At 43.1% G+C, this 13,979-nt stretch overlaps 1 protein-coding gene across 1 annotated transcript; it reads right to left on the reverse strand.

The window, feature by feature from the left end:
- Positions 1 to 9: 9 nt before the first annotated feature.
- On the reverse strand, positions 10 to 4,090 carry vip (vasoactive intestinal peptide). The gene is made up of 6 exons (XM_029671901.2): positions 3,713 to 4,090; positions 3,035 to 3,139; positions 2,351 to 2,455; positions 1,756 to 1,887; positions 1,477 to 1,579; positions 10 to 1,086 (listed from the first exon to the last, which is right to left on the reverse strand). Coding segments are annotated over exons 1-6 (456 nt in total). The 5' UTR covers positions 3,715 to 4,090; the 3' UTR covers positions 10 to 1,077.
- Positions 4,091 to 13,979: the final 9,889 nt, after the last annotated feature.

The raw sequence follows: 13,979 nt of genomic DNA on the forward strand, positions 1-13,979 counted from the left end.
CAATTGTACAGGTATACGTCATTTTATTCACTGAATATATTCAAAGTTACATTAGTTCAGAAAATGTACCAATAATTATGTGGAAACAATTTCTCAGTCATCTTTGTCACAGTCCTCTCATAACTGTCATGATTAAAATACAGTATATACTTATCTACAGTATGTCTGTTGACATAAATTCATGTTAATGTTTATCTGCTATTCTATGCTTTGTCTCATGTCTTTGAAGGGAATAATATTTTTTTTTAAAGGAGATCCCTGCCATTATCTAGTTTGAATATTTCCACTGTGTAACTGAGACTGAGAAGGTAATTGCTTTCAAGTTCTTCTCTGTTGTGCTGATTTGATAGCAAATAACATGCTAATTTGTCACATTGACATGAAACTGATCAATTCATTTCAAATGCTATGAAGTTGATATTCATAAAATCAAATGTATTAGTCTTTGTTTCCCATCTTCATTTAGCTGAGCAGGTCATCAAAGCACGTGTTGAGTGCAACTATAAGTTTGCAACGTAATTTGTAAGCAACTTAGCAATACCTTTTTTCCCAACAAGTTTGTTTTTTACATGAAAATAAATAATCAACATAAATATTTACTTACAAAATTACTCAGCTTTGAAAAATAAATGGACATATTTTATTTGTTGGACGGTTTCACAGAACTAAATGCTCTAGGTAAGTTTTTGCACAAGGTATAGCGTTGATCCACATGGATATAAAGTGATTATATGCATCATAGCCGCTCTATATGTGGTCCTCTTCTGTTTAAGCTGATGGTACTCTATAGCAGTATATAGCTTGTTTAGAATGCATTTATTCAACTACCATTTACAGAGTCCTGGACAAAGCAAATCTATCTAATCCCAGGTGGACATGTATAATATTTACTGTGGCCTACATCTTCAGACCAATATTTTTTGTTTTAGTTTAACTTATATACAATATAAACATTCACTTTATACTGTAGAGATAACCACACATGACTTTTAGCCCGTTGTTGAAGAACTTAAATATTGTTTTGAATGGCAGATCGATGAGGTTGACGATTGAGGTCGGCGCACCAGTGGGTCTTCTTCAGAGTGGCTGAAAAAGACAGTTGAAGAAGAGGGAAAGATGGAGGACGAGAGGGAGGGAGAGATATTTGATTATTGATCAGAATACAGAGTTTCAGATCATGAGAAGACGTGATGAGGGCATTCATTTAGTAGAAACATTCTACTGTATTGCCCATAAGCTTTCATTAGCTGAGCTCCTGTTGTAAAACGTAAGTATTCCTATGGGTATATACACAGTATGTTGTCAGCCATGCAAAATAGATGCAGCTATGTTTGTCCGCTAAACTCCACTATACAGATATCAGGTCTTGCTGTCTCTATGGTAGCAGTGCAACCACACTGTGTTGAATACCCTGTTTACGCAATGGTGAGGGGGGGGTGAAACTGAATGGAGGAGGAGGAGTGAGACTGAACCTACCAATTGGAAGTTATTGAGGAGGTGATCTACGCTGACGTCATCATAGCTCTCTTGAAACGAGGGCTCACTTCTGGATTCTTCTTGCATGGGAGGGTCTTCTTGACTGAAAAGAGAAGAAGGGGACATTGTACTTCTGTCATACTGGGGAAAGACCCTGCGAACATGCACATCCTGACACACACACACTCGCAAACACACACACACACACACACACACACACACACACACACACACACACACACACACACACACACAATCTATTATTGTGCTTGTTCCCACCTTCTCTTTCCTGTCAGAACCGAGTTCAGATATTTCTTCACAGCCATCTGTTTGCGGAAGCGACTGTAGTTGTCTGTGAAAATGGCATCTGAGTGGCGCTTCACTGGTACCTGGTCCTCCATCATGTCATCACTGTGACAAATTAACCACAACACATTTTAGTCCATCATTTTGAGACTTTTGCTAACCTTGTTATGACATACTCGACCTATCCAATAGGGTTATTTAAACCATAAGTAGATCACAATTTAGATGACAAATCTCTTACAATTACAACAAATTAGGTTATTAACAGTTTTCAAGGCAGATATGCTAATACAACATTGTTATGGATATATCAAAAGGTTTTCACTGAGACTAAAATCACAGAGATAGTTTAGAGGAAGACAATTTTATGGAATAGAGATTTCTGTCATGCTGTCATTCCTGACTCTATAAATGTTTTCAATAAACCTGAATGCTTCAGAAAATATGTTAATATCAAAGTTATCATACTGTTAAAATTGTTTGAATTTGAAAGGCGCTCCATTCGCGTTTAATAGGGAAACCAAACTCCGCGCGATGATCTGAACGAAAAGCATAAAATAGAGCCTACCTGACTCGCTTTCCGATCAAGGATTCCAGGTACCGCCGCGCCGATAGCTGTCCAAGAAGTTTGCTGTATCCACTAGTAAAGAGACCGTCTGCGTGTCTCGTAGGTCTGCCAACAGATTAAAACAGTTATTAGTCACCGTGTGTAGCAAAAATCTGAAACGGGGGGTTGTGTTCCAAAAGGCTATATTAGGGTAAAAAAAATGTGCCTATGTCAATTACTCTTAGACAATACAAAAATACAATTTGTTGTCATGAGACGGACAGACACTTTTAAATTCGTTTTTTTTGTATCCTCTCTGGGTATGCTAACATCCAAGATTATATTGTAAGAAATTACCACGTTCCACTGATTATTCATGGCTTTCAACATAATATCCACTTAGGCCTACATGAAAGTAGCCTAGATGACAGAACATAAAACATGATTTCTCAGGACTTAAATATTATTGTTAGAAAGTCGTTTTGTACTAGGATATAGTCGATTAATTAATACATGTTTTATCATCGTGTTTATTCATTAACCCCAGAGTAAGAATATGTTAGAACACTTGAACATTATATAAGTTAGTATATCGTTGTAGTTCTTGAACTCTTTGGCAAAAGTAACTATTGATGCTCTTTTAGTCATGTCGTCTTGCACATAAATAATACATCTTTAAATGAGTAATAGCGGTATTATTCCTACCTCATAGATGCATATGGCAAACACTGAGTCCGGGAATATAGCACACTGCACAGGGCTATTAGAAAAAGGAGCTGGGAGCCGTTCCTCTGTAACATCGCTTTATACCTGTAAAGGGAGATATGGTTTTATTCACTACTGTTGCTTTCACATAGCCTACATTCTTATATTAAAACAACAACAACAAAATCCCGCTTGCCTCGTTATTCGTACCACTTTACGCACAGGAAAAAAGTTTCCTCAAGACCTTCTCTTTTCATTGTATTGTGAAGGAATAAGAGTAAACCACACGAGTAAACAAGTTTGCCGATTTTGCTAGCCAGTGCTACCAGAACAAAATTACGTTGAGAATGAAGACAAATGCGCAATTGCGCATGTATCCAGTTAGTTAGGACTTGGTTTCAACCTTTGTATGATCATTTGTTTATGTCCTCAAATACAATTGCCAATCACAAATCAATCTTATATTTGGAATCCATAACTATTTCAAGTTATGCTAGAAAATGGACACAATGACACAATGACTTCTAATGAATTCAAATATGTTTATGCTTGATTGCAGAGGTAAAAACACATTGTAGCCTATGCAATTAGAATATGATGTGAAGCCTAACTGAAAATTATATCAAACAAATAGAATAATTATCTCAAACAAATAGCATCATTGGAAAAAAGTCTTACATTTGCCAAAATGATCCGCTGTTCTGCTCGGGTACCGACTGGGTGCTGTCCAAGGTCTTGAAACGCTTTGTGGCTGTATCTCCTGGAGAAGTCACCGAACACTGTTCAAAACCTCAGTTGCTTCTTCAACTGTCAGCGTCTCGTACTATACCTTCAACCCTTCCCTCGTTTTATACTTCTGAATACTTTTCGTCAAGCAGGAAGGCAGTCAGATGTGATCAAGGTTGTTACGTCATAAAAGTCCCATTGGGATTGATACGTTCGTCATTGGCTTGTTCGCATGCTTAGTCGAACCAGCACTATGGTAAAATCTGATTTTGCTCATACAAAAATGACTTATTGCATATCATAGGTGTTGACTCAACTTATGTTATCCCTAGATGCTGTACCACCACATTGGTAGGCCTAATAGGGGTAAACACAGGCAGCCCAATTCTGATATTTGTTAAGCTAATTGGTCTTTCGACCACTCACAGCAGATATTTTTCAGAGCTGATCTGATTGGTCAAAGACCAATTAGTGAAAAAAGATCCGAATTTGGCTGCCTGTGTAGCAGCCTAAGATAAATAAACAGTAAAAATATATCTATTTAGTAAGCAAAGTAAATATAATATTATACACAATGTGACATCTTGGACTATAACTCCCTCTGAATGGTTGTAAAGTGTCTGTATGACAGACATGAAGAAAAACAAACTACAGTACCATACATCCTCTTATCAGTTTCAGCACCAATATCTCCTTCCCTTTTTCCTCTTCCACATCATCTCTCCACCTCTCCCATCTCATCATCTTTTTTCTCTATATCACTCTCTCCCTCTCCTAACCACCCTTAGTCCCACTGCTACCTATTGTCTCCCACAATATAAGGACATTAAACTTTGACATTCCCTTACTCAATGCAGATGAAAGGCTCAGTTGATACAGATGTCAGATGCTCTCATGGAATATACACGTGTGTGAGTATAGGCCCACTTCCATTTCACCAGAACAAATCACATACAAGTCCCATCATCTCCTCATTAGGTTTAACTAGATAAAGATTCACACAGATGTTCTGATTTTAGAGAGTGCAGAGTTGTTGAACAGAGTTGTTCCCAGAGAGAATGAATATTATAGATTTTGGATCTTATTGTTAGTCTGGTAGATGCAAGACTGGATGGCTGTTGTGCTGGAATGTTGGTGGTTCCATGGGAAAATAGATCAATCCATGTAGAACACATCTCAAGACTCAAGTACTGACCAATGTGTTTTCATAATCCATCATTTGTTTGACACTCTGGTTAATTTGAGTGATATGCTTCAGGATTGAGCCACATTGTTGTATTTCAGCATCTGGATTCAGTATCATCATTGGACTCTAATTCAGCTGTACTGATTCTCAGCGTTGGGTCTCATTGAATGCATCTCATATCTCCAAGACTGGGTGGTTGTAATAGCCCTATCTCAACCAGGAGCCTCTGGAAACCTAATCACAATTGTAATGTAATCATGCGAAACATAAAGTTGATTAAAACATGCTCATTTAATTGACAGCGATGATTTGAAACAGAGTCTGGTAAGGACTCCTTATACAGGAAATGTATGTATTATTTTGAAGGAATGTGCAGAATTGACAAGTTTTTATGTATGAGCCAGTTAAAAGATCCACAGAAAACTACAACATTGATGAAACCATAATTTTGATGTTATGATGCACAGCCTTTTAAATTCCTCTAGATTAGAAGTTAACTCTCAGCCATTCAGCAATAACGCCAGTCAGCATCACGTCACATGCTTATGACCCTGGGACTGAACACCTCCCTCTGGAATTGGATCCTGGACTTCCTTACGGGCTGACCCCAGGTGATGAAGGTAGGCAACATCACCTTCGCCACGCGAACCCTCAACACGGGGGCCCCACAGGGGTGTGTGCTTAGTCCTCTCCACCACGCATGACTTCAACACCCTCGGGGGGGTGGAATCACTGCTTGGTATGGCAATAGTACCGCCCTCGATCGCATGACACTACAGAGGGTGGTGCAGACAGTACATCACTGGGGCCGAGCTCCCTGCCATCAGCCGGTGTGAGAGGAAGGCCCGGAAAACCGTTAGATACTCCAGCCACCCAGGCCATAGACTGTTCTCTCTGCTTCCGCAAGGCAAACGGCACCGGTACATCTAGTCTGACACCATCAGGCTCCGGAACAGCTTCTATCCCCATGCCATAACACTACTAAATAGCTAACTAAATAGGTAACATTTTGGCTACATGGACTACCTGAGTTGACCTTTGTATTTTATTCTTATTTTTGCACTGTCTTTATGCACACTCACAGGGCCCTAACACACACACTGACACTGCAACCCACATGCAAACACTCAGTCCATAATTTAATAATATTATGTGTGTGTGTGATTAAATGATGGAGTGAGTGTTTGTACACATACACTCACATACAATCAAAATATACACTGCTGCTACTCTGTTTATCATACTGTATATCCTGATGCCTAGCCACCTTACCCCTATACATATCTACCTCTATCACTCCAGTATCCCTACACACGGTAAATATGGTACTGGAACTGACCCTGTATGCTTACTTACTTTATCGTGCTCTTCTTATTTCTTATTTTCATATCGTGTTGATTTTGTTCAACCTTGTTATTTTTAGTATTACATTGTTATTGATTACTGCATTGTTGGGGTTAGAGCTTGCAAGAAAGGCATTTCACTGTACTTGTGCATGTGACATTAAAACTTGAAACTTGAAATGGAAACTTGAATACCATTATACATTATGCAAGCAATAAGTTAATCCTCCATCACGCTTCAATACCTAATGGACAGAATACGCAACAGAAAATACCTGGCCCTGAGTCGGATGCAGGGGAATACCCCAGCTTGTTAGAGCCTATTGTGGTTTAGATTATCTGTCCACTGAACACGGGAGATGTGTTTACATTTACATTTAAGTCATTTAGCAGACGCTCTTATCCAGAGCGACTTACAAATTGGTGCTTTCACCTTATGACATCCAGTGGAACAGCCACTTTACAATAGTGCATCTAGGTCTTTTAAGGGGGGGGGGGGGTGAGAAGGATTACTTTATCCTATCCTAGGTATTCCTTAAAGAGGTGGGGTTTCAGGTGTCTCCGGAAGGTGGTGATTGACTCCGCTGTCCTGGCGTCGTGAGGGAGTTTGTTCCACCATTGGGGGGCCAGAGCAGCGAACAGTTTTGACTGGGCTGAGCGGGAACTGTACTTCCTCAGTGGTAGGGAGGCGAGCAGGCCAGAGGTGGATGAACGCAGTGCCCTTGTTTGGGTGTAGGGCCTGATCAGAGCCTGGAGGTACTGAGGTGCCGTTCCCCTCACAGCTCCGTAGGCAAGCACCATGGTCTTGTAGCGGATGCGAGCTTCAACTGGAAGCCAGTGGAGAGAGCGGAGGAGCGGGGTGACGTGAGAGAACTTGGGAAGGTTGAACACCAGACGGGCTGCGGCGTTCTGGATGAGTTGTAGGGGTTTAATGGCACAGGCAGGGAGCCCAGCCAACAGCGAGTTGCAGTAATCCAGACGGGAGATGACAAGTGCCTGGATTAGGACCTGCACCGCTTCCTGTGTGAGGCAGGGTCGTACTCTGCGGATGTTGTAGAGCATGAACCTACAGGAACGGGCCACCGCCTTGATGTTATTTGAGAACGACAGGGTGTTGTCCAGGATCACGCCAAGGTTCTTAGCGCTCTGGGACGAGGACACAATGGAGTTGTCAACCGTGATGGCGAGATCATGGAACGGGCAGTCCTTCCCCGGGAGGAAGAGCAGCTCCGTCTTGCCGAGGTTCAGCTTGAGGTGATGATCCGTCATCCACACTGATATGTCTGCCAGACATGCAGAGATGCGATTCGCCACCTGGTCGTCAGAAGGGGGAAAGGAGAAGATTAATTGTGTGTCGTCTGCATAGCAATGATAGGAGAGACCATGTGAGGTTATGACAGAGCCAAGTGACTTGGTGTATAGCGAGAATAGGAGAGGGCCTAGAACAGAGCCCTGGGGGACACCAGTGGTGAGAGCACGTGGTGAGGAGACGGATTCTCGCCACGCCACCTGGTAGGAGCGACCTGTCAGGTAGGACGCAATCCAAGCGTGGGCCGCGCCGTGTATATGTTTGTTACCAAATTGGCACTGACAGACTGATTTACGGGCCAGGGTCTAATATGACAGACATGGCCTTCATGGTGAGTCAGTTTTATGTAGTTTGCTTGAGGAACTCACGACCCAGTCGATGACCTTATCACCAGTCTCATGGGTTCCCTCACCAGGTTAAACGTCCACCTGGATCTTATGAGTATTGGATCATCACTAGGGTAGCCTAGTGGTTAGAGCGTTGGACTAGTAACCGGAATAGGGCAGGGGTACTCAACTCTTACCCTATGAGGTCTGGAGCCTGCTGGTTTTCTGTTCTACCTGACAATGAAATGCACACACCTGGAGTCCCAGGCCTAAATCAGTCCTTGATTAGAGGGGAACAATGAAAAATTGCAGTGGAACTGGCTTCTAGGTCCAGAGTTGAGTTTGAGGGTTATAGAGGAAATTAGATGGCAAAACTAGGTCCAATAAATCAAAACTGAGGGAGAGGATTTTCTTCAGAGTAGAGACCATGAACAGTAAGTGTCATCTTCCCTTTCACTGGCAAACCAAGTGTCATGCCCTGACCTTAGATATCTCTGTTTTTCTATATATTTTGGTTAGGTCAGGGTGTGACTCGGGTGGGTACTCTAGTTTTTGTATGTCTAGGGGGTTTTTGTATGTCTATGTTGGCCTGATATAGTTCCCAATCAGAGACAGCTGTTTATCGTTGTCTCTGATTGGGGATCATATTTACAGTGCCTTGCGAAAGTATTCGGCCCCCTTGAACTTTGCGACCTTTTGCCACATTTCAGGCTTCAAACATAAAGATATAAAACTGTATTTTTTTGTGAAGAATCAACAACAAGTGGGACACAATCATGAAGTGGAACGACATTTATTGGATATTTCAAACTTTTTTAACAAATCAAAAACGGAAAAATTGGGCGTGTAAAATTATTCAAATACTTTGTAGCGCCACCTTTTGCTGCGATTACAGCTGTAAGTCGCTTGGGGTATGTCTCTATCAGTTTTGCACATCGAGAGACTGAAATTTTTTCCCATTCCTCCTTGCAAAACAGCTCGAGCTCAGTGAGGTTCGATGAAGAGCATTTGTGAACAGCAGTTTTCAGTTCTTTCCACAGATTCTCGATTGGATTCAGGTCTGGACTTTGACTTGGCCATTCTAACACCTGGATATGTTTATTTTTGAACCATTCCATTGTAGATTTTGCTTTATGTTTTGGATCATTGTCTTGTTGGAAGACAAATCTCCATCCCAGTCTCAGGTCTTTTGCAGACTCCATCAGGTTTTCTTCCAGAATGGTCCTGTATTTGGCTCCATCCATCTTCCCATCAATTTTAACCATCTTCCCTGTCCCTGCTGAAGAAAAGCAGGCCCAAACCATGATGCTGCCACCACCATGTTTGACAGTGGGGATGGTGTGTTCAGGGTGATGAGCTGTGTTGCTTTTACACCAAACATAACATTTAGCATTGTTGCCAAAAAGTTCAATTTTGGTTTCATCTGACCAGAGCACCTTCTTCCACATGTTTGGTGTGTCTCCCAGGTGGCTTGTGGCAAACTTTAAACAACACTTTTTATGGATATCTTTAAGAAATGGCTTTCTTCTTGCCACTCTTCCATAAAGGCCAGATTTGTGCAATATACGACTGATTGTTGTCCTATGGACAGAGTGTCCCACCTCATCTGTAGATCTCTGCAGTTCATCCAGAGTGATCATGGGCCTCTTGGCTGCATCTCTGATCAGTCTTCTCCTTGTATGAGCTGAAAGTTTAGAGGGACGGCCAGGTCTTGGTAGATTTGCAGTGGTCTGATACTCCTTCCATTTCAATATTATCGCTTGCACAGTGCTCCTTGGGATGTTTAAAGCTTGGGAAATCTTTTTGTATCCAAACCGGCTTTAAACTTCTTCACAACAGTATCTCGGACCTGCCTGGTGTGTTCCTTGTTCTTCATGATGCTCTCTGCGCTTTTAACGGACCTCTGAGACTATCACAGTGCAGGTGCATTTATACGGAGACTTGATTACACACAGGTGGATTGTATTTATCATCATTATTCATTTAGGTCAACATTGGATCATTCAGAGATCCTCACTGAACTTCTGGAGAGAGTTTGCTGCACTGAAAGTAAAGGGGCTGAATAATTTTGCACGCCCAATTTTTCAGTTTTTGATTTGTTAAAAAAGTTTGAAATATCCAATAAATGTCGTTCCACTTCATGATTGTGTCCCACTTGTTGTTGATTCTTCACAAAAAAATACAGTTTTATATCTTTATGTTTGAAGCCTGAAATGTGGCAAAAGGTCGCAAAGTTCAAGGGGGCCGAATACTTTCGCAAGGCACTGTAGGTAGTCTTTTTCCTAATTTGTGTTGTGGGATCAGTAGCTTCATGTTTCGTTTGGTTGTTTGTTGTTTTGTTCAGTGAGTTTCGATTTATTAAAATGATGTGGAACTCTACTCACGCTGCGCCTTGATCCGATCCTTACGACGATCGTGACAGAAGATCTCACCACCAACGGACCAAGCAGCGTGTTCAAGAGGAGCAGGGATCCTGGGCCCGGGAGAAAAGTGAGTGGAGGACATCGTAGACCTGGGAGGTGGTAATGGCAGGGGACAAGACCCTGCCATGGAAGCAGGAGGAGGCAGCGAAAGAGGAACGGCGACGATACGAGGGGATACGGCTCGAGAGGCAGCTCCAAAAACATTTTTGGGAAGGGGCACACGGGGAGATTGGCGGAGTCAGGGTTTAGACCTGAGCCAACTCCCCGTGCTTACTGTGGGGAGCGTGTGACTGGTCAGGCACCGTGTTATGAAGTGATGTGCACGGTGTCTCCAGTGCGCATTCATAGACCAGTGTGCTCTATTCCAGCTCCCCGCATTTGCCGTGCTAGAGTGGGCATCCAGCCAGGACGGGTTGTGCCGGCTCAGCGCTCCTGGTCTCCAGTACACCTCTTCAGACCAGGATATCCTGCGCCGGCTTTACGCGCTGTATCCCCAGTGCTTCTTCACAGCCCAGTGCGTCCTGTGTCAGCGTCTCGCACTTATTGAGCTAAAGTGAGCATCCAGCCAGGACGCATTGTGCCAGCTCCACGCTCCAGACCTCCAGTGCGCCTCCACAGTCCAGTACGTCCTGTGCCTCTTCCTTGCACTAGCCCTGAGGTGCGTGTCACCAGCCCAGTACCGCCAGTACCGGTCCCACTCATCAGGCCTCCAGTGCGCCTCCACAGTCCAGTACGTCCTGTAACCTTTCCTCGCACTCGCCCTGAGATGCGTGTCACCAGGCCAGTACCACCAGTGCCGGCACCACGCATCAGGCCTCCAGTGCGCCTCCACAGTCCAGAACGTCCTGTGCCTCCTCCCCGCACTCGCCCTGAGGTGCGTGTCTTCAGCCCGATGCCATCTGTACCGGTCCCACGCATCAGGCCTCCAGTGCACCTCCACAGTCCAGAGCTTCCGGCGACAGTTCCCAGTTCAGAGCTTCCGGCGACAGTTTTCAGTCCGGAACCTCCAACGACAGTCCACAGTCCGGAACCTCCAACGACGGTCCACAGTCCGGAACCTGATACGACGGTCCACAGTCTGGAACCTCCAGCGACGGTCCCCAGTCCGGGGTCTTCAGCGACGAGCTGCAGTCCATAGCCTCCAGCGATGATCCACAGTCCGGTTCCACAAAAGCGGAGGGATCAGTGTAAGGAGGGGGGGCTGCGTCCAGAACCGGAGCCGCCACCGAGGGTAGATGCCCACCCGGACCCTCCCCTATAGGTCGGGCCGGGAGTCGCACTTTGGGGGGGGGGGGGGGGGGGGGGACTGTCACGTCCTGACCTTAGATATCTCTGTTTTTCTATATATTTTGGTTAGGTCAGGGTGTGACTAGGGTGGTTACTTTAGTTTTTGTAAGTCTATTTTGGCCTGATATGGTTCCCAATCAGAGACAGCTGTTTATCGTTGTCTCTGATTGGGGATCATATTTAGGTAGCCATTTTCCTAATTTGTGTTGTGGGATCTTGTCTATGTATACAGGGTATTTGCCTTAGTGCACATCAGTAGCTTCACGTTTCATTTGGTTGTTTGTTGTTTTGTTCAGTGAGTTTCGATTCATTAAAATTATGTGGAACTCTACTCATGCTGCGCCTTGGTCCGATCCTTACAACGATCGTGACACCAAGGGCAAATTGAACATGGAAATTGAACATTTACAAATATAGATCATAGGTATGTTCTAAATGATGTACTTTCTTTTATTTAAATAAACAATCCCCATTTCATTCAATATCTCAACTTTGATAAGCTACTGAAATGGAAAAATATTGAATTTAGGCAATACAAAACCATAACTTTGATCTTAGGTTTCCAAATGGGCCCAAATACAACACACACTGTAGGCTGGGGGTACACCTTATTTTGGGCCCCTGGGGGACCTGTAATCACAGTCCTGTTGTAGGTTGAAATCCCTTTAATGGATCAATTAAGCAAACAGCTCTTCATAGCATCCTAACTAATTCTGTAAATACATTTGTGTCTCAAGCCACATGGAAGACATTAATGCCCAGTAATGGTCTCAGTGCTTCATTAGTCCAGTAATCAAAGGCACAAACCACCCTACAACGCCCCTGGGACCTTAAGTCATCAGATCCAATCACATTACATCTTTGTCTTTCTGGGCTGATCTCAGAGGTAGAGCCATGTTTTGCATTTCCTTCGATACTAACAAGATAAATAGTGTATTTAAGGCATGTCATTCAACTCTCTGAGGAGTTGGTTCTCTGGATATTGTCTATCTGTGACAGTCAGAGAGCAGGAGAGTGTTCACAGGTAAAATTCTTTCATGCCTTTGTCAAAAGAATTGTACAGTAGAATTGAATATGAATATATTTTCTGGTTGTTCCAGATACACATGACAGATTTGACTGCTACACAAGAACAGTTGCATTCAGAGGAAGTACATATGGGGAAGGAATTCTTATCATAGACGTTGAGATATATTTCACAAATATTTTTGTAAAAATGCTTTCTTAAGGTGTCAATTTTGCCCTGCCCTAGACCGACGTCTTGAGAGCAGTCAGAGGTGAGTGAGTACTACAATATAAAGAATTATCAAGTTCAATAACAGGTGTGAAGGCACACTCTGTTTTGTGATGTACCTCGGGACAAACAGGAATATTGGCAGAGAGAAAAACCTAGTTTAGCGGGCACACTGGGGGATGGAATAGTCCCCTAAATACCTCTATTAAACTCATATTGTTTTGACACATCCATCTCTAGTCCCTATGTCACCTGGATTCGTGAGCAGCAATGACAATGAAAAATGGAGAAAAATGGAGGGGGTCTGTTGTGTGGTGGTTCCTTTTGATACAGACAACAGTCACTATTGTGTGGATGTTTACAGGAGTGTTGGTTGCTGAGAAAGGGTTCCAGTGTGGACAGTGATGAGAATGAGGAGGAGCTCTATGCAGCAGGAAACATGGTCATAGGGAGCAGAGGGAACAAGAGTCAAGCTTCCCATATTTACAAGGCTTTCACTGTGGGCAGTCCAGTACTACAGGTAATTGAACTAAACATGTCATATTGAGCATACACCGAGTTTACAAAACATTAGGAACACACCTTCCTAGTATTGAGTTCAAATCAAATTGTATTAGTCACATGTGCCGAATACAACAGGTGTTGATTTCATTTTGTGTAGACATTACAGCGAAATGCTTACTTATGAGCCTCTAACAACAGTGCAGTTTAAAAAAAATATGGATAAGAATAAGAGATAAAAGTAACAAGAAACTAAAGAGCAGCAGTAAAAAAAAATAAGAATATATACAGGGGGGTGCCGGTACAGAGTCAATGTGCGGGGGGCACCGGTTAGTTGAGGTAGTATGTACATTTAGGTAGAGTTCTTAAAGTTACTATGCATAGATGACAAGAGAGTGGGGGTGGGGGGGCAATGCAAATAGTCTGGGTAGCCATTTGATTAGATGTTCAGGAGTATTATGGCTTGGGGTAGAAGCCTCTTGGACCTAGACTTGGCGCTCAGGTACCGCTTGCCATGCGGTAGCCGAGAGAACAGTCTATGACTAGGGTGGCTGGAGTCTTTGACAATCTTTAGGGCCTTCCTCTGACACCGCCTGCTATAGAGGTCCTA

Source organism: Oncorhynchus nerka, linkage group LG10 (assembly GCF_034236695.1).
Source record: "Oncorhynchus nerka isolate Pitt River linkage group LG10, Oner_Uvic_2.0, whole genome shotgun sequence".
Lineage (NCBI taxonomy): Eukaryota > Metazoa > Chordata > Actinopteri > Salmoniformes > Salmonidae > Oncorhynchus > Oncorhynchus nerka.